This window comes from Diplotaxodon limnothrissa, linkage group LG20 (genome assembly GCF_057381915.1).
Source record: "Diplotaxodon limnothrissa isolate DT_005_m linkage group LG20, D_limnothrissa_male_GT1.1, whole genome shotgun sequence".
NCBI classification, from domain to species: Eukaryota; Metazoa; Chordata; class Actinopteri; order Cichliformes; family Cichlidae; genus Diplotaxodon; species Diplotaxodon limnothrissa.
The window spans coordinates 17,393,488-17,420,187 of record NC_140615.1 but is presented as its reverse complement, the minus strand read 5'-3'; the positions used below and the strand labels follow the sequence as shown (position 1 = coordinate 17,420,187).

Genomic DNA, 26,700 nt, shown 5'->3' with positions numbered 1-26,700 from the left:
GCTAAAACTGCGCTAGTTGTATTGCTGAAGCGTCACATCTGACACACAGACATAAATTATTTAAGTCGACTATTTATGGCAACTATCACACATTTCATTGTTTACATATTAACTTTAAGGTTCATTTCTTTTTACTTTGTTTTTTGTTTTTCATAAAAGGGCCCATGTAGCAGCTGTTTGGCATTTTACACTTTAGATAACAAAAGACGTGAGAGGTCTCCATAGTAACCTTTGTTACCCCAAAGCCTAGCAGGCTTCAAGGTGACTACCAGTTTGATTGCAGTGCCACCCTGTGGACATCTTGATATACCCACACACTTCTACGTTTTTAAACATTTAGTGTTTAAATTGGCTTTATTTGGTCATATCATAAAAAGCACGTGCAATAACAGCAAATTTAATGACGACTCCATTCCACACCGCATTACCAGCTTCCCTTACCATTAGAACTGGAGGTCAGCAAACTCAGCGCTTAATGTTAGGTGGTACCACCTGTGTTGGTCACCCTCTAAACAGCTTTAAAACTGCAGCAACAGACACTGGAGTAGATCAGAACTCAGGTTTATTGATTACGTCACCAAATGCTTAGAAGATTACATCACAATATTATGTATAGAACCGTAGATCACTTTCATTTCTATGTATCTTACATTGAAAACTTTACAGTCTGTATTTTTTTTTTTCATTTACTGTATATATTTATATATATTTATATATTCCCTAGATTTAGGGAAGTAGACATCCATAGTTGCGAGGGAAGGAATGCTTTTCAAAAAATATTTAAATGCACTTTAAATAATTACATACATCCTTCTTTTAAAAAACAAGGCATGGAACAAACTCGAAATGATCCCGGATGCAGAGATGCTGGAGCCTCTGTGGATGCAAGTTTTGGTTTTGCTCTGTCAAACTAATGTGGAAGAGGGTCAACACTAAAGGGAGTTCTAGGCATCCAGTGCAAGTCGTTACACTGTGTCATGTTAATACCTGAACACACTGTAAAAAATAAAGATATGGACAACTCTAGTATTCTAGTCCAACTGATGGATGTGTGGAGGTTTTATGAGTCCACTGTACAGCCAGGAGAAGTCGACCCCAGTGTAAGGCTGACTGGGTCAACACACGAGGGAATGCACAGCAGAGGGAAGCAGCCAGTATATCAACCATCCGTACACTGTAAACCAGCAATTATCCAAACAATAACTAAAGAAAGTGAGCCAAATAAATATGTAAAATCTCATTGATAGGCAAGAGGTGACAAACGTGACGGGATGGCCGTGTCACACAGATCTCCCAATTAAAGAACGCTGATAGTGTTATAAGAGGCGCAGATGGGTTTTTCCTGCAGCTGTGAGGTTCAGCCTTTTCAACAACCTCCTTGATATTAACACAGATATGAGAGTTCAATAATGCTTCAGGATTGACATTAACACAAGGAACTTATTTTGATTAGATCACCTTTTTTTCTTTTCCCCAAACAGGCACAGGTGGCCAGATTTCATCTTTTACTAGAACAAATGCAAGGAAATCAAATTCAATGAGATTTTTCATTTCCTTTCAGCATATAGACATTTTTCTTTTTGTTTTAAAGTATTTAAAAAATTAGGCAGGAAAAAAAAACGCTCAAAATCTGTGAAAGGGTTTGCAATAATATCAATAAATTATTTGTTTACAGTTTTTTCGAGATGAGAGTCAGGGGGATGATAAATGACTACAGTCAGCAGAGAGTGCCGGTCACAGTGCTGTTCATTTCCGAGATAAAGAGGACGGCCAGGGGTCCGGGCGAAGGCGTTTCTGGCTGCCGAGCGCAGCCAAAAACAGGAACACTCAATGCAGAGTCCCAGCAGGAAAGCTTGTCTTTATCAGCCATCTGTGATCCGATCCAATCAGAGGTATAGTGTCTCTCGGGAGCTGTGTCCACCTTCTCACCAGCACTCGCCGTTTCCCTATTCACCTGCCTTCTTAGGATGCGGGAGTCCGGGCCGGCGCGCCCTCTGGATGAGCAGCAGCGATGTGGAAGACGGAGCCGATGCGCAGGAAGAAGCGCCTGAGGACGGCCCGCAGCTCAGGGATCAGGTCAAACTGCATCATCTCACACAGGTGGGGGTAGTAGCAGGAAGCGTGAGGCTTGAACTGGAACAAACAGGAGAACATTTAACTAAAGACTAAATGACCAAAAAAACCAACCAAAAAAAAGTGTATTTGGAAAAATATACAAAAGGAGGGGTGGTTGCTGACCACTACGTTCACAGCAGGCTGTTTAATTAATATGTCGACAGTGATGCATGTTTGTTCCTGGTTTTTTCCTGCCTTTAACAACAATTTCACGGAATTATGAAACTTTCCCAAAACGCAAAGTAGGGATTGCATAAGAAAGCGGTGCCGGCCAATCCACTGTAACAATACTGGTCTAGTTTTTGTTGATGCAGTGGTTTGTTGGCTGGCTGCACGGCGCCAACATTTCCTACTACTTGTGGCTGCACGGTTCTGGTTTTGGTCTAAAATGACCTGGAAAGGCACCTCAAGTCATGCGCTGCCATGAATCGTTGTGCACATTCTCTAAATACATAATTCATATGTACTCACAAAAATGACATGAATTCAAAAGGATTGAACTAATAACATATTTTTGCTTGGGAAGAACTGATCTTTTTTTTGTACTTTTATTGTTATTCAATTCAGTGGGGAGGACGCAGCGTGAGTTGGAGTGTAGCACAGGTAAAGCTTTACTGAACAAATACTTTATCTAACACTAAACTACTACTAATACTCTTTCCCCAAGTTGTTACTATTGTGTATTTGGAGGTGTACTCTGTGTGTGTGTGTGTGTGTGTGTGTGTGTGTGTGTGCGCGCGCGTTCCTGCCTTGTCATCGGGCAGCCGCAGAGTCCTGGTGAGCAGCAGCATCAGCAGGCTGTTCCAAGCCTCTCTGTGGCTCTCTGAGGTCAGACTGATGAAGTAGCCCAGAGCTTCATTACACACCCTGAGAGAGATGACACAACACAGACGCACATAGACGATTATGACAAACACAAAGCTGTCAGTATCAGCGTTGCTACACGAAACTGATTATCAATCCGCATCATCTTTATCGTAGAAGCAGCTATATCATGATGATAAACGTCTCACATGTGTGTTCTTGATGCAATACATGAGTCATCTCTTACAGCGACAAACACGACGAGGTGATATGTGCCCGGCTTTAGCGTGCCAATATATTACACGAAATGCGCACGCAGAGTACATTCATAAATTTATAATGAGGTATGAGCTGTGTGTCAAAACACAGGAACAAACAGCAGCGCTGCCCTTTCTGCCAGTGACACACTCGGTGCTTATTTATCCAAGGTTTAACATTTAACCGGTGATGACACACAGGAAACACTGTGAGAAAGTGCAGGAGAGTGCTTCACTCACAGCAGCAGGCGTGTCTGGATGTCAGGCCACGAGTCCTGCAGCTGAGGGTCCGAGTACATCCTGAACAAGATCCTGAGGCTGCAGGCCAGACTGCTGGTCTCCTGCTTCAGTAAGTTGGGCTTAGATTTCCCTTTAAACCCTGAAAGGTCACCAGAGAAATGACAGCTGTTAAAGCGGTAACAGAGGCTTGTAGTTAAGACGTGTCCCATTTCACTGCATATCACGGTTTCCTCCACACTGCCTTTCCTTTCTGTATATCTATTGTTTATCAAAAAAAAAAAAACAAAGGAAGTGAAAATAACACTGGGCTGGATATAACATTACTCTTCCCACAATTTACTGATAGTTCTCCTCTATTTAATGTAAAGCTATAAACAAAGAACCTTCTGAACTCTAACGTGCACAGGACAGAGAATCCTGGGGGCTTTCCCTTGGTTTTTACCTGCCCTCCAGAGTGCCGTCCTCTGTTCGTTATTGGAGTTGAAGTCCTTAGCAAAGGTGTGTGACTCCAGCAGGCAGTCCAGCAGCTTGAAGAGGTGTGCGGACGTCATGTGTCTGTACATGCCCTGATCTGGACCCGACTCAGCCTCCGACTCCTCCAGAGCATCCCGCTGGCAGGAGGAAAAGACTTTAGCATATATGATTTTATAATAGTTTTAAAAATAAGGCTGTACAAGGGGACACTGGTCATTTCTTGTCCCTAGGCCACTGGCGGCCTACTGAAACCATCTGGGACTACGTAGACACTTAATTGGATGAATTCGAGCTAACTACAAATTTTTAACAAAACAATTTTTTTCCTGAAACATTTGTCTGTGGCTGCTCCACCTTATATTAAAATTGTAAAGGTGAAGAGCAGTAATGCATTTTCACTCTCTTTTCTTTGGTTCACCTCTTCAGCTCATTCCGGGTTATGATTTTGTGATTACGCCAAAAAGTGACACATTGATAGAGTGGGTGAGGTGCCAAGCTTTACCTGCGCAGCAGCCATATTATCAGCATCCTCCTTCTTGCTGGTGGCTGGGTAGAAGACAATGTTGTCGACGGTCTGTATTAATTCAAGCTGCACGACACATTTGATCAGCAGGCCTGCAAACAGCCTCTGGTCTGAAACTCCTGCAGCAGAGAAAAGTATAAAGGTGTGGAGATATGAGCACTGGAATTCATGCTGCGATTATTCATTTTACAGATTGAATAAAAAAGCATGCGCTCGTGTGCTCACTGGCATTGCTTCTGCCTTTCCAGGTGTCGTCACTGGACATCTGGCTGTGTCCTCTCTCGGAGAGCGCTCGGTCGTAGCTGCTCTGTGACTGAGTGTCGAAATCAGCATCCTGGAAATGTACAGGAGCGACAAAATACACCATGAACACAGACACAGGTTAGTGTCTGATATAGTGGAAACTGTGTGTAAAGGAGAGTTCTTTTCATTGGTTAAAAGTAAACTGTATGAAGCATGCGCAGAGCTGCTGCTGTGCATAGTCATCGTTTAGTCACAGGGTGAACTTGATGAGGTTTTTTGTTTCCTCTTACAAAGTGTTTTGCGTCAGCTGCTTCCTCATCCTGTCCAGCCGGTCGCCAAGTCAACAAACTGGTTTGGAAAGCAAAACAAAAAACCACAAACATGTGACAGCATAAACACAAGAGTAACTTTTACATACACCAAGTTGTGAATCCCCATTAACTCAGTGATGCCATCTTTGACACTTCAACTGAACTTGAGTATAGAGGACCAGCACTCACGCTTGAGGGCTGGTGTTTTGGAAGATCTCCAGCATACAGGAGCATGTGATGTCCCACACCTCAGGGCTGAACTTCTCCCCATTCAGGATCACCAGGTTCTCCAGGCAGTTTGTCCCGGACCGAGCCAGCTGCTCGTTGTCTGCAGAAAAGACAGAACAACTTCAGAACGCATGTGCTTCACACACACTGGTGCGCTGCCTGTCAAAACCTTAAAGCTGTGCATGAAGTAAAAACTGAGGAGAAAATTCTGCCCGCTCCAAGGTGAACCTGTGCGGCCTAAGAGGTTGACAACTGTAGTTTGAGCCTGGCTGGGGAGCTTTGTTTGCATCTCACCTCTTTATGTGCCACCATTTTTATGAGTTTTCTTTAATAAAAAATAAATAAATAAATAAAAAAATCCCAAAATACAAAAAAGAAGACTCACTTTTATTTCATTTATTCATGTTCATACACATAACTGAAATATCACCTGCTCTAACTCTGGGCTGTGAACATAAAATTCTGAGTCTCTGTCCATTAGAGAGAAAAAAAACGCAAAACTATATTAATTCAAAACCATGTGATTTGCAGACTCTCTTTGGCACCTATGGATGCCTTTCAGCAGCTCTGCTAGTTTTCAGGCATCTTTCTGCAAGTCCTACTCTGACCCTTTACACTTTATGCCTCTGTAAAGTCTACTGTATCCCTGTTAAGTTGAAACTGCTAGCCATCCTCTTCCACTTATCCAATTCTGGGTCGCGGGATTTCTGGAGAGTCTATCCCAGCTGCTGTAGGGTGAGAAGCAGGCTACAGTCTTGACAGTCCTCGCTAACTGCATGTCACTGAACCCCCCACAGAGACACAGGGAGAACATGCAAACTCCACTGCCCTGACTTGAACCACTGACTTTGTTATGTGTCCACAGTGCTAACCACTATCCCAACACTATTTCCCAAAAAGCAGCAATCCCTTCAAGGTAAATTTTAATCATAGGGAAGAGAACAGAGACAGGGAACCTAATCTGATGAACAAGTGGCACATAGTGAATGGAGATTGTGTTGGTGTGGCCAAAATACACCTTGTGTCTTTTCTACTGTTCAGGAGAACTCAGAACTTTAACAGTAGAACTCATTACTGGTTGCAGCTGGACCTGGCTCTGATCACAAGTAACCACTGTTGACCTGAAGGTCAGGTCAGAAACAGATGATGTTTACTAACTATCAATTGGACAGAGATGGTAGCTTATTGGAAACGTTTGCAGAGGTACATGAGTAGAAGAGCTTGAAAATTTTATATTTTTATGGGTGTAGTCCCAGAACTCTCAGTTAGTTGGAGTTTAGGGTGGGGATAATACTGACAAACCAAACAGGTTCAACTCATTAATGTTCCCCCTGCCGCTCTATGACAGCTGGGATAAGCTGCAGCCCCCTTGTGACTCTTAAATGGTTGATAAAACTTGGAAGATGGATTGGTATTTGTATGCTTTAGGAGAGTTTTTTTCCTCATCAATAAAATAATCCAAAGAAAATAAATGTTGTTTCAGAGGGCAGAGATGTTCTGACCGCTTAGTATTCTTCCAACATGTGAGATATATCATCAGGACACCAGCCTGTACACCTAAAATAGAACAGGTGTTAGCGCTCTGCCTCATTTAAAGGTTGTTTGTCAGGACAGAGGCGTGTAATGAGCGATGACTATGATGAACACCTACCTTGCCTGACACACCACTGGAGTTGGGTGAAAATGTCAGCCAGTAGGATTTCACTGAGAGGCTCATAAAACTGTGTGAACACGTCACAGATGGCATACAGGGCATGGTTACACGTTGTCGTCATCCACTCAGTTTTCTGGAAGCAAACAATAGAGGAGCAGGGGTTTTTGTTTTTTTACTTTTTTTATTGCTTTAATTCCTCTGTACATAAATAGCTGAACAGCTGAAATCACACACAGCACTGACCTCTGTCTGCTGTTCGGGAAGCTTCATGTTGTCGAAGATGCGAAAGACAATTCGGAAGAGGTCGTGCCACCAGTGCTTCTCGAAGGTGTGACCGTAACTCTTCATAATCTCAAACATGACTGTGAGACCTCTGTCGGGAGAAACGGTAAACGTCAGTTTTACTGCATCATGGCGCAACCAGAACAGAACTGTTACTGTCTATAAAGTGCAAAAGATGCATTAAAACAGCTGATCCAACATTGTGAGTCTTTATGTAAAGGTCTGCAGTGTGACAGAAAGAATAATACTTGGCTTGGTTTGTTCCATTTAGCATTTATTTATACATCTAAAGTACTTTGCAAATATATGACCTCCATCTGATGGACAGTCTGACAGTCACATGTGTTCCTTCATGTTTCATCACATTACTTGAAAACTGTGTGGGTATTGTTCACTGGTAGGCTCAAGTTATCGAAAGAATAGAAGTCACTGGTGGAATGAGGCTCTATGTTTATTTGGTTATTTAAAAAAGAAAGAAAAGTACCCGATAGACTTCAAGGTTTGTCTGTATTCATGTGACAATCCTGGCAGTGTCTTGTGTGTTTTTGTAAGCCCAAAGAGCGAGTATTCAGCTCTGACTCCTGGAGGTTTGGGGTGGATCTGTTAGCTGTGCGTTACACCCTGAGCACTGTATTTTTAGTCTATATTTGTTTACCATTTGGAAAATGTATGACTGTGAAAAGCCTTGTTTCCTTAGCAACTAGCACACAGAGTATTGCATTGTAACCACTGAAAAACAGCCAGCTATATTAATTTTTTCTTTTTCTTTTTTGTATGACTGGGCTCGGTGTCGAGTTAAAGTGAGCATTTTATCTTCATGATCTCTGCACAGATTTATGGGTGCGTTTTATAGTTGGGTCAAACTCTACGACCTGGTGCGGACATCCAGCTTGCAGCGGTTGATGATGCAAGAAAGTTCAAACAGGATAGGGAACCAGCCGCGAACCCAAACCCGGTCGCCAGGGGCAACATTCATGTCGTCACTCGTGTATTCCCTCAGGGCCTGCACATGGACACAGCAGGAAGTCAAGAAATGAGGGGAAAAAAGGAAAAATAAAACAACAGAGTCAAGAACCAAAACTGGTGTTTTCCCAGCTCGGGCGGTGAGCACCTGTGGTCTGTCAGAGACGTATTTAGCACAGTGTCGGATGAGTCTGATGGCCTCCATGCTGGTGTCAGGAAAAGCCGCATTGCACACAAACTCTGACAGGCACTTCACTGCATCCTGGAAGGAGTCGATAGCAGCTGCAAAGTGCTCCCGGAAGGTGTTCACTGATAAAAGACAAAAGCATGCAAAGTAAGAATGATAAGGTCCTGATCTGAAATCCCTCTTCTCCAACTAAAGTCAAAGCAGCACTTACACCTCATGTCTCTGTCAGATGAGCACTTGGATGGTTAACATCCTGCTACCTTGTTATTATTATTGAGTAAACATACTCACAGACAATGTGGCCAGTGGTCTGGAAGGCCAACTCCACTATAGTCTCATCATGGTCCGACGCTGCCTGATGAAACACTGAGAAGATGTTCTTCCAGCCTGAACGGATGTTTGCCGCCTGGGAGTTTACCATCTGAGCCACACACCTGATCACCATGTCTCTGATAGTGGGGGATCTGAGGGGGGGTTAGAGCTGTTAGCCTCACAGCAAGTAAGCAAACTGCTACTCCTCTTTTATCCATAATATCTGATGAATATAAGAGGTTCATGTAAACCACTCTGAACCCTTCTTACTTCAATAACCTTTTATGAAAACGAGAAAGTACAGTTTCACATGACTCCATAGAAGCATTCGCTACCTGTTTTTCTTCATGATGTGCTCAAAAGGCCTCAGGAAATCTTTCTGGAAACGGAAGTTAGCCAGCTCTCCCTTCTCCAAGAACTTCATGGACAGCTGTCTTAGTGAGTCCACAGCAAAGATGGCAACATCCTCATTAGGGTTACAGCCCACCTACAAGGACACACCATAGATAGCTATCAGTTCAGTTATGTTTTACAAAAATACTGATGGTGGCAAACACGACAGGACTGGCACCTGCTGCTGAACCCACCTACTTCAAGGTCTCATGTGTTGAGCATTTAGAGATGCTCTGCTGCAAACCTCGGTTGTAGCAAGTGGTTACGTTTGAGTTACTCTGGTCATTTTCTGACCGTTGACATCATCATCATCATCATCAAGGCATTTTTACCCAGAGAACTACCGCTCACTGGACATTTTCCTCTTTTTCAGCTTAAAACCCTAGAGACCACGCTGTCTGGCATCATCAACAATGCCCTGCTGAAAGCCACTTAAAATCACCTTTCTTCCCATTCTGATGCTGTGAATGTCGGCGGGTTATCTAAATCCACTGAGTTGCTGCCATGAGATTGCCTAGCTATTTGCATTAACGAGCAACTGAACAGGTGTACCTAATAAAGTGGCTGTGAGTGCAACTCTGAAGCAACAGATCTTAATATAATGACTGAGATTAGGGGGTAATATCAGTGCATAGTGTCATTAATGACAAATGTCAGTCTTGAAAACCGTCCTACCGAAAGACAACGTCATTGTCGGCACATTCTGTAGATACACAAAATTTGCAGGCAAACAACAAGAACTGTGGCGGTAATAAATTTGTGTCATCAAGGGTTCAATACAGGACAAAAGGCGGTGCACAGAATGATGGCAGCACCACCCAAAGGACACTTCAAGACAAGCCTTAAGGCTCTGCACTTGATAAACATTTTGAAATTCCAGCTCTGTGGATGCTTTGCGACACTGACCTTGTTGAAGTGGTCACCTATGACCTGCCAAATTCTGGACCACTGCAGCCTGATGCGGTTCATGTTGTAGTAGGAGATTTCCACAATCTTCTGCAGGCTGAACATCCTTGGCTGGTGTGCCGAGGCCAGCTCGTCCATGGACACTGCACACAGCCACCGCACAAAGTCCACTGGAAACAATTAAATGGGAAGGTGCTTTGAATTATTTTCTTTACATCAAACATGAAAAACCAAACGGGGATCATTTACACAGCAAAGTAAGACACACTCACCGATGGCATTTCCATCTAATCTGGTGGAACCAGTAAAGATCCTGCAAACATCAAAGTAGTTTTAACATTCAATCGTTATAATGGACAAATGATGTGTGTGTGCAGTGTCTGAAGACTCTGACTCACCTGTCTACAGCTACCACCACACTCTGAGAGCTGGTCTCTCCTACTGACTCCTGAATATGAGCCATCTGTCTCTTATCTTGACTTCCCACCAGGTTACCTGCAACAACAAAGACATTTAACACATACTTATATATACACACACACGCACGCACAGGCAGCCCATAGACACACCAAAATATGTTTTAAAGACCCAGTTTGAATGCAGCATATGTTCTACGTAATCCATTGTATCCTACCCAGGCCCAGGGGCATGAACTCCTCTGTGCCGGAGGGTAAGCCTTTGATGCCACCTTCCCTGTCCCGGACCACCCCTGAGATGTAGCGCGTCTTCACCCCTGTCCCAATCAACTGGGCAAGCTCCAGCTGACTAATACACCTCAAGATCTACAAAACAGGCATTAAAACAATAAAAATACACCATTATAGAGACATTTACGAAGAAACAGCCTACATGCAGACATTAAATTACATCTGTCGCTTGTTAAGAAATTTTAATTCGCACCTCATGCCAGGAGTTGCCCAGGTAGTTTCCATCAGTGTGGGCCACAGTGATCAGAGTCTTAATAGTGTCAATGTTCTTCTGCTTCATCTCTGTGATGCTGGAACTGGCTGTCAGGAGGGTGAATCTGGCCAAAGCCTGAACGTACGCATCTCGCTCCAACTGCAGACAGAAAGGGAGTGAACACATACTCGTGTTTTCACGCTGCCTGCACTGAATTGCTTCCAAAGGAAATATTAGAGATATGATCATACGTGAAATATAACCAGTTGGAACAGTTTTCTACAAACTGTGTGTAAACATGAGCAGACCTGCATACTGAAGATGCATGCGATCCTGATGGCACACCGAATGCCCTCCAGACACAGTGATGCTACCTCAGGGTCGTCGCAGTCCTGCAGGCCCACGCTGAATGCAGCCAGCAGTGGGGTCCATGCCAGCTGGAACACACACAAAGTATCATCTCATTTTACAAGTTACAACTTCATTCTTTATTGATTAGATTGGCTTTGGCTGATGTTATAAGTCAACTGTTCCACATTTCATTTCCTAACTCAGCATGTGAATGCTTGAATGAATATTCCCACTGAGCAAGAACAACACGACAACTTTTCCTTGGTTATGCAAATGAGGAATCAATTAGAAATACCTTAAACATGGGCCTGACGTGCTCCAGGTGTGTAGCACTGAAGAAGGGCGCCTGAGCATGGCTGACCGCCTCCATTAGAGCTTTGGCGGTCTTCGCCATCTGTTCCATCTCCATGTTGTAGAGCAAACGACGCTGCTTCTCACTGGCCACACCTGATGGAAGGTCGACTTTAATGTTTCTGACTGATTAAAAATGCACAACAATAAAGCGTCACTACTGTTTCTACTATTTTGGTGAGTAATCCTGGAGTACTTACTCTGCTTGGTGGACTTTGGAGTGATTGAAAACTCTTTGCTCTCCTTCATGGCTATCTTCTTGCCTGCAATTTCATCATATATGGAGGACAGATACTCCTCTGGCAGGTCCTTACTGTCATTAATACCTCGGTTCATCTTAATGTACTGCTCTTTTGTCATTTTGTTCTTCACCTATGTAAACAAAGAAGATCAGGGCAGACAGTAGGAAGGGATTCATTAAAAGGAACATCTAATTGCATATAAACAGAACATTTCTACTTTTCAGGGAACATTTGCAAAGCCTGTCACCGGTTACTAAAATGTAACATCAAAAATAATTTTCATGTAAATGAACAAGTTTCATCATATACATATCTGGAAGCAGTGACCTTAGAGGAAGTGCTTTCTAAAGATTCAGTCTGAATATTAGTGCAAAAGATACTTTAAGAATGATCATCCAGTTAGAGAATATCTACAAGAAAACATTAAATAGTCAGAATGTCAGATCAACAGAGTGACTGAAAAACTTGAAACTCGAAATAATAGAACCTTATTGTATATTTTAAACAATATTACGTTTTAGTGATTACACTGTGGTGGACTGTTTATGGCTGAAGTTAAAAAAAATAACTTTTTCGTCTGCAATTAGGGTATTTAAAAAAAAAAAGAGTAAGTTATAGCAGATTCTGCAGGAAACACAATACACCTTTGTTTTCTTTGTCTGATGCTGTATTACAGTCTCTGGCTCTCAGTCTTCAGTCTGCATGCATCACTGCACACCATATTTCTCGCCTGCTTCTCTCAGAGTTTAAATTTCAAACCTAGTTTCCTCTGTTACGGCGGTCTGTCAGCAGCAATAATTTGGGGCGGTAGCTATTTAATGAAGGCAGCATTAAACCAGACACTGCCTGGCACAGCACCCACATTCATTTGAATGATGCTACTACAATGACACAACGGAGCTCTGCGAGCTAAAGGATTGGGCTCTGCTTGATGGGACAGCTCACAGTGAAGCTTGCTTGAGTTTTAAAATCTGGTCATGATCCTCTGTGCTTTGAATCCTGATAACATGTTAAAAATGTTGAGTAATGCTTCTTTTCTTCCATTTTCTCCACAGATAACCTTGCTGTCCTTCAATAAACAACAACACAAAACTGTCTCTTACTCCTCAGTGCCTACACAAGGGATCCAAGTCCTTAATGAACATTTACCACAAGCAGTTAAATTGACTGTGTGACAATGACTGGTGATAATATGAGTGCAAGGACACAAAAAGAATCAACAGTTCTCACCTGAGGACTATGCAGGTCTGTGGTGAGCATAATGATTGAGTATGCCAGCACGTACGCAGTGTCGGCACTGGCAAACAGAGTTTGTCTGCAAAGGAGGACGCATACCAACATTTAGTGGTTGCTCTGTTCTATTTAAATGCAAACTCCAGAAATAAACAGAAGTAAATCTTTCAAGCACAAATATATTGACAGCAACCCGTGACAGTAGTAGGAAACAGTGGCTCTTACCCCTGGTTACACTCCAGGTACCGAGCAGCAAACTTCTCCATCAGCCTGTCGATCTTCTGGGCCTCCCCTGGCAGCCTGAAGCCTTCCAAGAACATCCTAAGTGCAGAGACAAAGTCCCGGCCACAGAAATCCAGCTGGTCCACGTAGCAGTACATCACTTCTTTGTTGAACTTGATGTTCTCTCCCAGGAACTCGCCTACCTGCGTCTGTGGATGCACAGACGATGGGGATTTACTAACTTGAATTAAGAATGCAGCAATAAGTGTGCAAGTCTGTAAATCTGTGTAACCCTCACTGTGTCCAGTCTGTCTTCCTGGTGGAGGAACTGGGCGATATCCTCAGCTTTAGGACCCAGCATGCCCTGATCCTGCAGGTACTGGATACCACGCTTTGGCTTCTTGTTGAAGCTGCAGGAAAATAAAATAAAAAAAATCAACAAAACTTTTGAGTGGACAAGAACAAGGGGAAGTGCAAACATTGCACGCAGGTCCATTCGCATGTTAAACCACAAGCAGGCTGAGAAAAAGAGCTCACAGTTCAATGCCGTGCTCAATGATGTCCTTCTGCTGTTTTATGACCTCGTACTGCTCTGGGTGGTCTGCCTGGGATACAGCAACACTGGAAGAGATGGTAGAATCCAGCGAGCTGATGCTGTCCCGACGTCCCGCCAGCTGCTCTGGGAGCTTCAGCTCGGCCCCCTCGCTATCAGACGGATGCTCCTGACCTGCAAACCCAACGCACAAGAATAAATGCATCTAAACTACCCACTCTGATTTTCATTATTACTACATTCACTTTGGAAAAAACACTTACCCAAGTTAGCTTGAAGGTTTGGATTGACATACATGTCTTTGCTCCACTCCACCATACATTTAAGGATGGACACCAGACACTCCAAACCCTTTTTACGTAGACTCAGCTCCTGTGGAACAATACAAGCTCATGATTATGGTCACACACTCATATAATATGGCCTGCAATGCTATAGCTAAATCCTATAGACCGGACACACCCAAGTCCAGAGGATAAAGCTTCTGGGTCTGAAATACCTGCAATTTTACTAATGGCCAGCAGGGGACAAATCAAGCTGTGAATACAGTCTTTGAGAAACTGACCCTACTTTTCACTTGATCCATTACATCGCAATGGGTGCCATCTATGGGCTACATCCTTCTTCTCTAATAACACTATGGCTCTGCCTCCTTACAACTAAAATTTTTAATAACTAGGCTGTTAAACATAACTCTGAAACACTCAGGTGTTGCTAAGCAGAGAGATCCTACTTTGGCACAGATTATCCTAATGAAATGCAACACAGTGCACACATACCTGCAGGGGTGTCATCCCGAGCTCCTGACCACTCCTGCCCTGAGCGATCTTGGACAGATCATTGACAAGACGCTCAAAAATGTTGGCAGCATTCAGGTCACAGTCGTAGTTTACATATATGTCAACAACACACTGAGCATCTGGGAGAAAGGCAAAACGAATTAAGAAAAACATTTCAAAAAGGTTTTTATGTCATATGTCTTGAAAAATTCTGGACTGCCTTGAGCAACCCCTCGCTACAATAAAATGCTTAAACTAATGCTGTGCTAAATTCATTAGTGCCAACTGAAATAGCAGCTAAATTTCTGCATTTGATGAAAAGGTAACAAAAACCCAGAGAATGGCAAATCATCATTTATCAAGGCTATTTTGAGACTTGCATTTCTGCTACCACTTCCTACTGCTCTCTGCAGTTACAGAAATGTCAAGCCTGTGCTCTTGTTAATAAGCGACTTTCAACTACATCTTAGTCATAGAACTTAAGTATAATGAACTTGTATCAGTGGACCTGTACCTGCACAGATGCGTGTTAGCGTCTGGATAACCATCCACTTGTGCTCAAAGGAGCTGGTCGACGTCTCCAGGATGGTCAAAAAGATCTCTCGGAAAAACACCTGAATCGAGGAGAATGAGATACTCAGGCTTTAAAGATATAGCACCTGCTGTGGACAAATGTCCTTCAAGGTGATTAAATTAACTTTTAAATGAAGATTTTTTGTGCCAATCGACTCAATCCAGGAGACAATGCATATTACTATCCAAGTGTTTTACCTCAATCTGCATCTTCAAGTGGACTTTGAAGTGGGAAAGCAGGGTGAGGAAGATGGCCAATGAGAGTTCGAAGACCTCAGGTACAGAGGAGACGCCATTTTTGGACAGTGCCACACACAGATACTGCTTGATGGCATTCACAAACATCTCGTGGGTGCGAAACACTGGCCCGGCGCCCTGCAGCACGGAGAGCAGCAGCTGCAAGGAGACAATCTTGGACCGCAACTCATGAGACCTGCAGATTAGAGGAAGGGTAAAGACACAAGTTCATACACGTAAACGATGTATAGTTTAGGGGTTCATCTCAACCTGGTATTTGATAAAGGCTAGGACGCCTTCTCTTTAATCTACCTGGGCTCATTTTACTCTGCCCTATTCACACTGACTGGCCCAGCAACTAATGTTACAGTAATTAGAGAAGACAGGGTCACAGCAGGATGGAAAAGGGTAAGTTCACTCTGCAGAAGCCAGAGGCGGTGATATTTTTCTGGGCAAACTACAGTGTGGCAAGTAGATGCTAAATAAAGTGTCAGGGCAGGGGATCTAATGATATCATCATGGGGATTACATAAACTTAAAATTCATAATCAAGCATCCAGGTTAAGTTAAAATATTATGTGACAATGTCAGTCAAGTCATAAAAATGACTCACTTTGGGTCTGGAGGGCCATCAGCAAGGGGCTTCATGGAAAGCTTACACAGAGAGCGGAACACCAGAAATGCATCTTTTTGCAGGATGTGAGAGAAGCGAGCAGCGTTGTGGGGTCCCTGCAGGCCCTCAGCATCCTGAGACAGATGAAGAGAGTTAATCACACTCTATACCATACCTTAAAGGCAACAAAATCTCTAATTGGTCTAGCCTCAAGCCTTTATATACTAAAAGAGGCTCAAAGCAGAGCACAAGATGCTACATTAATGTTTTAAATGATAGCTTCATTTAGGGAACAACTTTAAAACAAAGCTCCAAAAGCAGAATCGAACTGAAACATAATAAAATCCCAAAGTCGAGAAAAGGGCCCAAGAAGCTTTAAGAAGATGTAAATGCACACATGGAGGTTCCGATTTAGTTTGTTTCAGTCACACTGCTTAACTTTTTTTCCTGAATTAAGAAATATGCTATTCACTCGGATTTTAAGCGAGACTGCACACTACTAATGAACATCTGATGACACTGACACTGCTCACCAGCATGTCTGTGGAGGACAGTGAAGACCGGTCCTCGATGATACCATTCATCTGCTGACCTTCTGTTCTGACTCTGGGGGGAGCCACCTCTGTCTGCTCGGTGGCAGGGTGCGGTGGGTGCTCGCCTCCTGGAGAAGAAGCCAGAACAGACGTTTTCAGGTCATTGCAATGACAACTGAGCAGACTGTGAAGAACAGAAGATGCAGGATACACTAAAAAGAGAATAGGAATATTAGAGGAGTATCCCACCTGCTCCAACATGGGTCTGTGTTGGCTGTTGCTCTCCCTTCTCTGCTGGGTTCGAGTTGCTCTCTGGTTTGTCCCCTTCGTCACCTTGCTGAGCTGCTGTGGGAGAAGTCTCAGCACCCTCCTCCTCAAACACTGAATCTGACATAAAGAGATAACTGAATTTATAGATTCAAAGGTTCAAGAAGCTAATCTGTTTGAATCATTGAGGATTTTCTTGAAGTGCTTCTTAGATTTGACTTTTATTACACAAACCTGTTGATGGTGTGACCTGCTCTGCTTCTCCATTAGGTGGAGTATTTTCACTCTCGACTTCTCCATTGACTGACGGTGTGTCTGGCTCTTGGTCCTGGTCCAGATCAGGGGCTGGAGATGGGTGTGTGGAGCTGCTGGTATTGGTGGTGAGATCTGGAGTACTCGCTGCCGGGGATGGGGAGTTCTGTGGCTCAGGAGTTGACGTATGGTCAGACCGGGGGGAGCCAGACCTCCGGCTGCTTGGGACAGGAGATGGATTTTGCTGGGGCAAACGTAGGCGCTCCTTCTCCTGCTCCTGAGCCTCCAAAGCCTGTGGAGGAGGGAGACGATGAAGGGACTCCCTACAGTGACACAAGCTTATCAATCCTCGGGTTGGATAAGCTAAGACATTTAGACATTTTGACACAGAGTAACTGTTGCAACAGTCTCAGGTGGTCGAGTCTAAATGCATTGAATGTAGTGTTATCAAAGTAGATGTGACATTTTATTTATTTATATATATATTTAATATTCATATTTATTGTTTATTTTGTCTGTCTGCCACAAGTAGGACAAATGAATGCTTGGGTAATGGTATAAGTCTTGGTCGTGTTTTTCTGGCCAGTACAGTGGTATAGCGGTTTGCACCGTCCCCTCACAGCGACCATGTTCAAATCTCCTGGCTGCGCTCAGTTTTCATGTTCTCCCTGTGACTGCAGTTTAATGGATCTGAGGTAGTTAAAGTGGATAAATAAAATACTCTACACTGTGGCTTGTAGTCTGAAGTGCTTTGAGTGGTCAATAAGGCCAGAAAAGTGCTATATAATTTCCTGTCCAATGAGCAGCTAATTGGAAGCTAATTATTACAGACTAATTACTGTTCCTGCCTGAGACAGGACAAGGTTACAGCTGTTTACAGCTCATTAGGTACACATGGCTTAACTGTACGGACTCTGGTTACTACTGCAGGTAAGGCTGAGGCTTCTATAATTAAAACTGTGATGATGACTTATTTTCAGTGAATCCAACACTAATCAGTACAGTGATCCTTTAAGCAAGCACACAGTGCCCTACACTGTTTAACAGAGACTTTACTTTTTGAACAATAAGATTAGAACTTCAGGCTGCAACTGTTTTATGATGAGCAGCAGCACTTTGTAACAGTGTTAGACTGACAGCCTGGTTTTCCATGCGGGTGAAGATAACGTTGAGCATCTGGGTGAGGGTGGCCTTGGCCGTCGTCTGGTTGATGAGGTTGCGGCTGGCCAGGTAGATGTTGTAGCAGGTCCTGACGGTGAGGAGGACTGTGCCCTCGTGGATCTCAATGTGCGGGGAGGTGACCGTTGTCAGCAGGGCCTGCACAGACAGAAGAGGAAGTTGAGACTTATCACACAGGATGTCTTATTCAGACCATGCTGCTGAATCATCGCTGGACTTCCCTACTACAGCTTCTCTACTCGTCTCCTCCATATTTGGTGCAGAATTAAAATCTTTAAAGGCAGTTTCACTTGATCAGTGTAAATGGGCTGTAATGACGGTCAAGGCTCCTTCTACAGTTTATGCAAACAGATGCTGATAATCTGTCCTATAAACCTTTTGTCAACAGTGATGAAACAGATTCCTTCTTACAGTAGACTTTGTCCTTTATGACCAACCAGGATGTTTATTTCAGGAGGTGGGCGGAACCTCAACAAGCAGCAGCAATGATAACCTACCATCTAAAACGCAAATATTAAGAAAGATGAGAAAATATAAAATGATGTGTGACATATCATGGGTGAGCTGACATCATCTTTCCTATAACAACGGTCCAGATACATAAGTTTAAAAAATATAATGACAGACATCTGACAGTGTTTAAATAAGCTAGGGGAAACTTGGAACAGCAGGTATTCTATTCATCTTTGTCTTTTCTTTGATCCTGAAATGATGAAGACACAAATGTGTCTGCAGTTTTACCTCAATAACCAATCCTCTCTTACTCCTAACTCACATTAGAGACACAGCATAGAGAAAGAAGCCTTTGAGCTTGGCGGTCTGGGCTCTGACATGTTAGTAAACAACAACAACGACAGCTGGATGATCTGAAGGCTGCCAGATGTGAGGTGAAGCACTGGGTATACCTTGATGATCTGTAGCTGGACTCCCTCATCGGTTTGTGGTCCCTGGAAGCAGTTGCAGATGGTTTCCACCAGTCGGTCGATCAGCCTCTTCCCAGGAGTTCTGCTGTCCGGAGCGTTGCCTGTGATGTGGCCGTAAGCAATCAGCTTCTGCAGTGGCGAGAGAGAGTGTGTGGGTCAGGGCAGCAGGGTGTGGAATGCTAGAGTTAGTGTTATTCCCCTTTTGGATACAGTGTTGTCCAAAAGTCTTGAGCCACCCCTCATTGGGAAATGGGTGCAAGGACTCATTGAAATAGTATGCAAATATAAATGAAAAGTTATATGTGGGACGTTTGACCAAAACTGAACTAAAGACAAATAAAAGAAAAAAAAAAGAAAATTGTGGAATTTAAAAATCTATCCTGACAGCGGGGCACAAACGAATGTAGTTTTTCTTTTGCTAAATGATTAAAATATTCACAAACGGATTTAATCATTTATTATGAAAGCACGAAGTGCAGTTGTGCTAGAAATGATAATTATTTGTTTTCAAAATCTACTTTTTTCCTACTGTCTTTTTTTTCTAAATACCAAAAACACCAAAACTACAACGTTACCCCATCAATTGGGTTGCCAATAGGTAGATATAGCGCGTCGCTCTGTAATGCAGACATATCCATCTATCCATCTCTCATTTAACCATTAATTTATCATGAATTGAACAGTTCGATCCCTATATGGACCTTTATGTAGCCACCTCTTTATACAAACCACTGGTATATGGACGGATGAACAGACATCAACCCAGGTCTGTTCATCCTTTCCTCAGTAACGCTCCAAATACATTTGAAAATGACTGAAGCTATGAATGTTTACAACTGAAAGAGATCTACACACACTTTGAACTCTAAACTATATATAAATATAGATCAGAGATCCTGTGTCAAATGTGAGCTGTGGAGAATCTGGAATTTCCCCTGGGATCAATAAAGTACCAGTTTATCTAGCAAAATGCCTTTCTCTCTCAAAATCTGTCTGTGTTCATTAAGCACTTCTATATCTACACGTTACTGTCCACAATTTAATTTGAATGTAGCAATTAAGAACCTGTGTTACTGATCAATAAGCAGTAAACCTCAGTATGTACGAGCACTGTACGAGTGAAGGGTCATATTTTGGACACAACCATGAGCCCAAATACCTCACATGATGTTAGCACCTCAATAACTCAGAGCACATAACAAGTTTAAAGAAAAAGAAAAAGAAAGGAAGTCTGTGTTTGCTTGCTTAGGCTGTTGCAAGTCAGTACCTTTGTTCCACAAAAGCAGAGTAAACGTACTTCACAGGTTACAGCTGGCACAACAATACAAGTGTAGCTACTATGAAAATCTCCTGACATCTCCGATTGTGGCTCAAGAGTTGGGAGTTCGCCTTGGGAGTTCGAGCCCCGGCTTGGACAGTCTCGGTCGTTGTGTCCTTGGGCGAGACACTTCACCCGTTGCCTACTGGTGGTCAGAGGGCCCGGTGGCGCCAGTGTCCGGCAGCCTCGCCATTGTAGCCAGGGTGGCTGTGGCTACAATGTAGCTTGCCATCACCAGTGTGTGAATGTGTGGATGACTGGTTCTGTAAAGCGCTTTGGGGTCCTTAGAGACTAGTAAAAGCGCTATACAAATACCATGCCATCTCCGTGGCACATGTGCATGTGTGCGTGGAATGCAGAGCCATTGTTCTGCGTAAATGTCAGACAGGTGTTTCAAGATTTTACCTTGCAACCTCCAGTTGGGTTATATAATCATTAAAAAAACCTTGCTGTGTTTTACTTACTGAATGCATAAGCACAAGAAGAGTGAGAGTGACAGGTGTTTGTGTGTGTGAGTGTGCGAGAGAGAGTGAACTTTAACCTGCAGACAATCCAAAGAGGTGCTAACTATCCGGGGGGACTTAGACTGACACGCCAACTCAAAAGGCAGCACATATTTATCAGCCTCGATGTAGTTGGCTCTGGGCGGGACCACGGTACCATCCCTGGAGGAAGGAAAGGAGAGCAAACAGCTGAGAGACCTGGCAAAGCTGCATCAAGAGCAGATTTCTATACACGCAATGTATAGAGTGTAAGCTGTGTAAGCTGGAGATCCTCAACTTCATGATAATGACACAGATTATGTGAATAATTCAAATGTTATGTCAAATCTCTTATTCTGCAGTCCTATTATCATAGTCCAGAACTCTCACAGCACAACGACATTCAGTCGAACAGGTGGCTCGTCTACGGCAGAAGGCACATTGCATTGCAAACACTATCCCATAATCTAAATAAAAATAGAATGCAATGATTTCTAAATCATTCAAACTCTATATTTAAAAAAAGCTGCAAAAAAGACATCATATCAAACACACAACAAGGATTTTATTTGTTGTCCCAACACACCCTTGCTCTGAATTTCATGTCAGCAATATGTTTCAATAAACTGAGACGGAGCCATTAAAGGACTGGACAAGTTCCACAGATCTTTAGAAAAAAACTTCCCTGATGGAGTAATTGTGTTAACTGCAATAAGTAAACTGATTAGGTATAAAGACAGGATCCCACAAAGGCTGATTCATTTAAAAGTAAATACAGAGGGAGATCCAATGCTCCACGTATTTACTGCTAAATTAAAGTAAACGTTTCTTTATGGATTTTCTCGTCTACAGTGCAAAATATTAACAACAGATTCAAAGAATCCAAAGAAGTCTGTTAGCAACAATATTAAATTGCTGTGACCTTGTAGGTCAGAAATCCTGCAGTGGAAATCACAACATGGACTCTTTTTGAAAATGAACATGGCTGCAGGCTTTTCCAGAAAGTAAAACAGAAATGTTGGCTGAGCTACTTTGAGACAAACAGGACAAAATAGTAAACCATCCTGTGATCTGATCAATCAATGTGGAGGTTATTTTTCAAAATGATGGAGTGCAGTTGGATTAATCCTGAACAACTGAGGAGCTGAAAGTCTGTACCAAGCAAAAACTGGAAAACAACTGGTCACTTCCCATATTTCTTTCAATAAAATGTCATCTTTTAACATTTGATATGTTGCCTTTTTACCATAAGGAATAGATTTTTTAAATACATTGTTTACAAGCAGTCCTACTATTGCAGTCAAATCACAATGAAATTCACAAGCAATCCTTATTTCAAGTTCTTACCCAAAATACCAAGAAGGAGGAAAAAAACTTTCAGAGAAAAAGAAAGCTTTGTATTTAGGAATACTCACTTTTGTTTCTCCAATTCTTCCTTGATTTCATCTGTTAGAGGAAAGCACAGGAGATTAAATGTTACTGAGGTCTGAACGCTCTGCAGCACACTGCTGCCACACCACACCACACCACACCGCTGCGTGCCGCAGCACATAAGTGTGACTCTTGATCCAGGGGTTACTAAGTTGAGCATAAATTGTAGTAGCATTATATGCTACACACAGGAAATTAGTATGTGCAACACTCACTACAAATGTCATAATCATTATTCTAGACTAATATACTTTAAATGGTGACAAAAACATGTGATTCTCCTTCCTTTTCACACAGTAAGAATGTGATGTGAGGCCAGTTCATTCCTCCAAAGTGTATAAATTAGTACTACACATAAATATATAAAAAGGTATGAATAATACTCACACGCTTTTTTAGTCACGTGGCTGCTGCTGACAACGATCGTCTCTTTCAGCATACCTAGTTCATCATTAAATACAGTACCGTGCAAAAGTTTTGAGCCACCACTGAACCCTTTGTTTGTTAAGACACTTAACACTGACCAGTGACTTATTCAAGCATAAGAAGGCACCTAACTCAAGGGATGAACTAGCTTTTTGTCTACACATGACAACTTAGCAAAGAACCGGTTTTAAATTGGACCAAAAACACAATTTGTTTTCATTTCTTTAGGGGAATCTATGAAAAATGCCAATGATACCACAGTTTGACAGACATAAAGAATTATTGCACCAACAATGGAATTCCCACAGAACTATAACCCAAAAACTTTGCATATTTCACCATGTTGTGCATTGTGTCCTTAAAGGATTTGAGGAAAGTTGACAAGTAGAGGACAAAAGAAGTGGGAGGGCTAAAAAATAAACAGTATCTGACAATAATGTCCTTAAGAAAATGAGAAATTGCAGCACAGACCTGACACAAGACCTGAGAGATACACCTGACCCCAACCCTTCAGTTAATCCACCTACTGTTTGCTGAAGCCTCATTAGAATTGGTTTAAGTGGAAAAGGCTGCCAAATTACCCATATCAGGACAGAAAAACAAACAATGGAACACTATCAGTCACAGACTGGCCTCCACAAAACCCGACCTAAACATTATTTTCGGAATGTGGGATGATCTTGACAGAGAAGAGATCAAAAGGCAGCCAACATCCAAAGAAGAGCTTAGGAATACGCTTCAAGAAGCCTGGACAATTATTCCCAAAGACTGGTTAGAGAAATGCCAAGAAAGCTCGTCTAAGAGAGTTGAGAGAGCGTGGAAAAATAAAGATGGTCATAGCAAATAGTGACTTTTAAGCTCATGAGAGTTGCACAAACTCTGTTTCCACCTTATATCCTGTAGTTTTTATTTATGTTTGTGTAAGTTTAAATAAATTGCTGCACCCATTTCCCATGCAAAACATAAAGAAATGAGGGGTGGCTCGAGACTTTTGCACAGTACTGTATAAACTAATGCAAGACAGCTTAGCTTTCTGAACAAGGTATTTGTGGCAGTGAGGGAGAAAAAACTGAGGTATTCATGAGACTTGCCTAAGGCCACATTGACTGAATATCGGGAACACACTAAACACAGCCGTGAGGCGTTGAGGGAACACGTGTTGTGTTCAAGTGTCACATATGAGAGTCAAACACGGACAGAGAGCACACAGAGCAGCCCCGCCTCGCCCACCACCACTCAAACACGTCCTTAAACTGCCTGCACCCTAATATTGTGGCACAAGTTGTTTCCCCAATTTCTCAATGATCTAACAAAAAAAAAACCCGACAGAGACAAGCACCTTAGAAAGCAACACCACACTCCGGGCAGCTTTTAATGTCTTTAAGTCCAATAAGACACTGGTCGCTGACTGTCACACAAACAGGCAGAGCAGTCTGAGCTGAAATACACACAGCAGTGCCGTAATTAAGTAAACAGCTCGGCGTGTGCAACACTATCTGTGACTGGGTTGAATGGAAAAGAACGAACGTCAGAATATCCTGGAGTTAGGTAGCGTGTGTGCGTGTAGAGCCGGACCAGGCTGTCTGGCTAGTTGACAGTGCTACGTACAACACAGGGATTGGTCTGTTTAACTAGCTAACCTAGCTACAACTAGCTAACGTCAGTTAGCTACGTTAGCATGTTACCCTGCCGATGCCCGTTTAGAATGCGGCTGTGGCCGGATATCAACATAACAAAGGTTATAATTGGGAGTGAGAATGGTGTCAACACATAATTATATGTCTGTAAACATCAACGGGGAACCAAACAGGCGATAAAGGCCATTCAGTTGCTAACGCTAGCTAACTGGGTATCTCTACCATAAAGGCAGACCTCAGAGCGAACTGTTTCAATGAAACGCGACAGAAACATAAGGCTCGGCGAGCCAATGTTCATAACAAACCCACTTACCTAGCGCCACCTGGCAGGCTTTACGCAGCTGGCTGTGCTGGCTCCTCTTCACCTCCTTATCCGAGAGGATTTTCTCCAGCGCCCTGGACAGAAACATGCTCTTGGTTTTGCTGTTTTCTGCCTTCGACTGCGAGTACTGCTGCTGCTGCGGTGGCCGGTGTTGTTGCATCTCTCGATCTTGTTGCCGCTCCTCTCTCAGGCCGTCATCTTCGGCCTGGTCCTGCGAATTAGCAGGTGACAAGGAAAAGCTAATGAAAACCAGGCTATCACAGTACGTCCAGTAGAGCTGCTACCTCAACTCAGCGCCGCCATGCTGGGTACACGTCATGTCACATCACGTGATTCTCAGCTGTGTGGATTTTGACAACGGCACCTCAGGTAATCGCTCAAACCTAGTTAAATAGAGTTATATCAATGGAAGAAAAATGTATATTGTTCGAATCAGACATAATAAATGATAAACATTCCGTTTTCAAAGACTTCGAGTTCTGTAACTTAAGTTAAAATACTCATTTTCATGTTGAATATTAAGCTCGCTCACGTCCTGGAATATCCTGCAGATGGCGCCCAAACTCCACAAAGTATTTATATGAATGCTACTCAGTTCATCTACCGCACATACTACCTGAAAAGCAGGTCAGTGGCATCTTCAGGATTTATTTATTTTTTTTTTTAAATTGGAGCAGCACAGGAGGGAACAAGAACCAAGCAGGATGTAACAGCAACTGAATTTTTAATAAGACCTGCTTGCAAATTGGTTAAAAATTCAGCCACTTGTAACAGTTTTTATTTGTAGACAGACCCCCAGCTTCCATAACCTTGATTTAGGCCGCAACAAAATCCAACCACTGACTATTGCTACATATTAGTTTATTTTATATTTTATCCAGTTCCTCCAATCAGCAGTTACAGGTATATATATAGATAAATAAAAGCATCAATATGAAAAATACTGACAGACAATCTTCATTACAAGTCTAAAACATAGAATTTATCTGGCAAGCAACAATCATTGCTCGATCACTTAAAAAATTTCTGACAGAGTAAAACATTTAGCCTGTTTCAAGGTTGCTTTAATACATGTTTTTATTCCACAGAAATCATAATTCACAGTATGAAAAAAAACAAAAACAATAATGGTGTCATGTCTTGCACAGACTCTCCTGTTGCTTCAGCCAGAACCGTAAAATCACCTACTGAAATCATCTCTAATGGACAATAAAAATCTACTGTACCGTGAGATTTATGACCAAAAACAACAATCACAGATAATCAATATATCAGTTATAAAAATAAAGTCATAAAATGTGTACAAAGAAAGAAAAATATGCCGACATCTGATTAGAGAATAAATAAAAATGTTGCTGTGGTTACAATCCCAGTGTCCTGTGGTAAAAGTAGAGGAAATAAATTAACAGTGACTTCTAAAAGCCTTCCATCCAAAGTACGACTCATCGCTGTGCTTTAAGATCGGGAATGAAAGAAGACAAGTCCCACCAGCATGTGCTGTACCATAAAAAGGCCCAAAACACAGTACCTTACACATATAAGTTACAATAAACAAGTGGGTGGTTATACACAACCTGTGTGAAGGTTTCTAGTCAATGATTCACTGTGTAATAAACAATAAACAGAGCTATAAATGATAAACATTAGTGCAGTGGTGTTTCACTGGAAGTGCAGTGTGTGCCAGCCATGATATTGTGGGTGAGATAAAATCCATGCTAAAGTCAGGGTTAAAACTTTTAACAGGAAAAAAAAAAATCAATGAAAGAAATAATAGACCATCTGCTCTCACTTCAGGGAGGCAGCAGCTTGTAATGGTAATGGTGGATCTATAGTGTGCTTTCAATAAATGTTGTGGATCTGCTTTATGAACAGGAACTGTGAGAGTTACTTCTTCACTCAGACATTGTGAAATGTCTGAGTGGTAGAAAAAAATCAAAGTAAACGGACGTTCATTACAGACAAGAAATCATCCTACTGAAACCAC

The 26,700-nt window shown here is 42.5% G+C and overlaps 1 protein-coding gene across 1 annotated transcript; it reads right to left on the bottom strand.

The window, feature by feature from the left end:
- Positions 1 to 578: 578 nt before the first annotated feature.
- On the bottom strand, positions 579 to 25,022 carry arfgef2 (ADP-ribosylation factor guanine nucleotide-exchange factor 2 (brefeldin A-inhibited)). Its single transcript, XM_085345533.1, has 39 exons — positions 24,708 to 25,022; positions 22,316 to 22,346; positions 20,960 to 21,083; positions 19,083 to 19,229; positions 18,136 to 18,315; positions 16,981 to 17,290; positions 16,729 to 16,866; positions 16,480 to 16,607; positions 15,947 to 16,080; positions 15,295 to 15,529; positions 15,038 to 15,137; positions 14,524 to 14,663; positions 14,008 to 14,116; positions 13,729 to 13,918; positions 13,490 to 13,601; positions 13,195 to 13,400; positions 12,967 to 13,051; positions 11,695 to 11,866; positions 11,439 to 11,590; positions 11,101 to 11,229; positions 10,793 to 10,951; positions 10,527 to 10,674; positions 10,291 to 10,387; positions 10,165 to 10,205; positions 9,893 to 10,062; positions 8,929 to 9,080; positions 8,573 to 8,745; positions 8,243 to 8,403; positions 8,004 to 8,134; positions 7,093 to 7,222; positions 6,847 to 6,982; positions 5,157 to 5,295; positions 4,947 to 5,004; positions 4,639 to 4,747; positions 4,393 to 4,532; positions 3,859 to 4,027; positions 3,417 to 3,555; positions 2,865 to 2,982; positions 579 to 2,133 (listed from the first exon to the last, which is right to left on the bottom strand). The coding sequence occupies exons 1-39, from the start codon at positions 24,874 to 24,876 to the stop codon at positions 1,963 to 1,965; spliced, it is 5,532 nt and encodes a 1,843-aa protein (XP_085201659.1). The 5' UTR covers positions 24,877 to 25,022; the 3' UTR covers positions 579 to 1,962.
- Positions 25,023 to 26,700: the final 1,678 nt, after the last annotated feature.

Bases quoted from the DNA above. Each gene is read 5' to 3' on its own strand.
- arfgef2 (XM_085345533.1), bottom strand. From the start codon at position 24,876: ATGCAACAACACCGGCCACCGCAGCAGCAGCAGTACTCGCAGTCGAAG. The intron at 13,052-13,194 runs GTAAGAGCCACT...CCTCCTTTGCAG, and splicing joins TACCTGGAGTGTAACCAGGG to ACAAACTCTGTTTGCCAGTG. The intron at 8,746-8,928 runs GTAGCGAATGCT...ACCCCCCCTCAG, and splicing joins CACATCATGAAGAAAAACAG to ATCCCCCACTATCAGAGACA.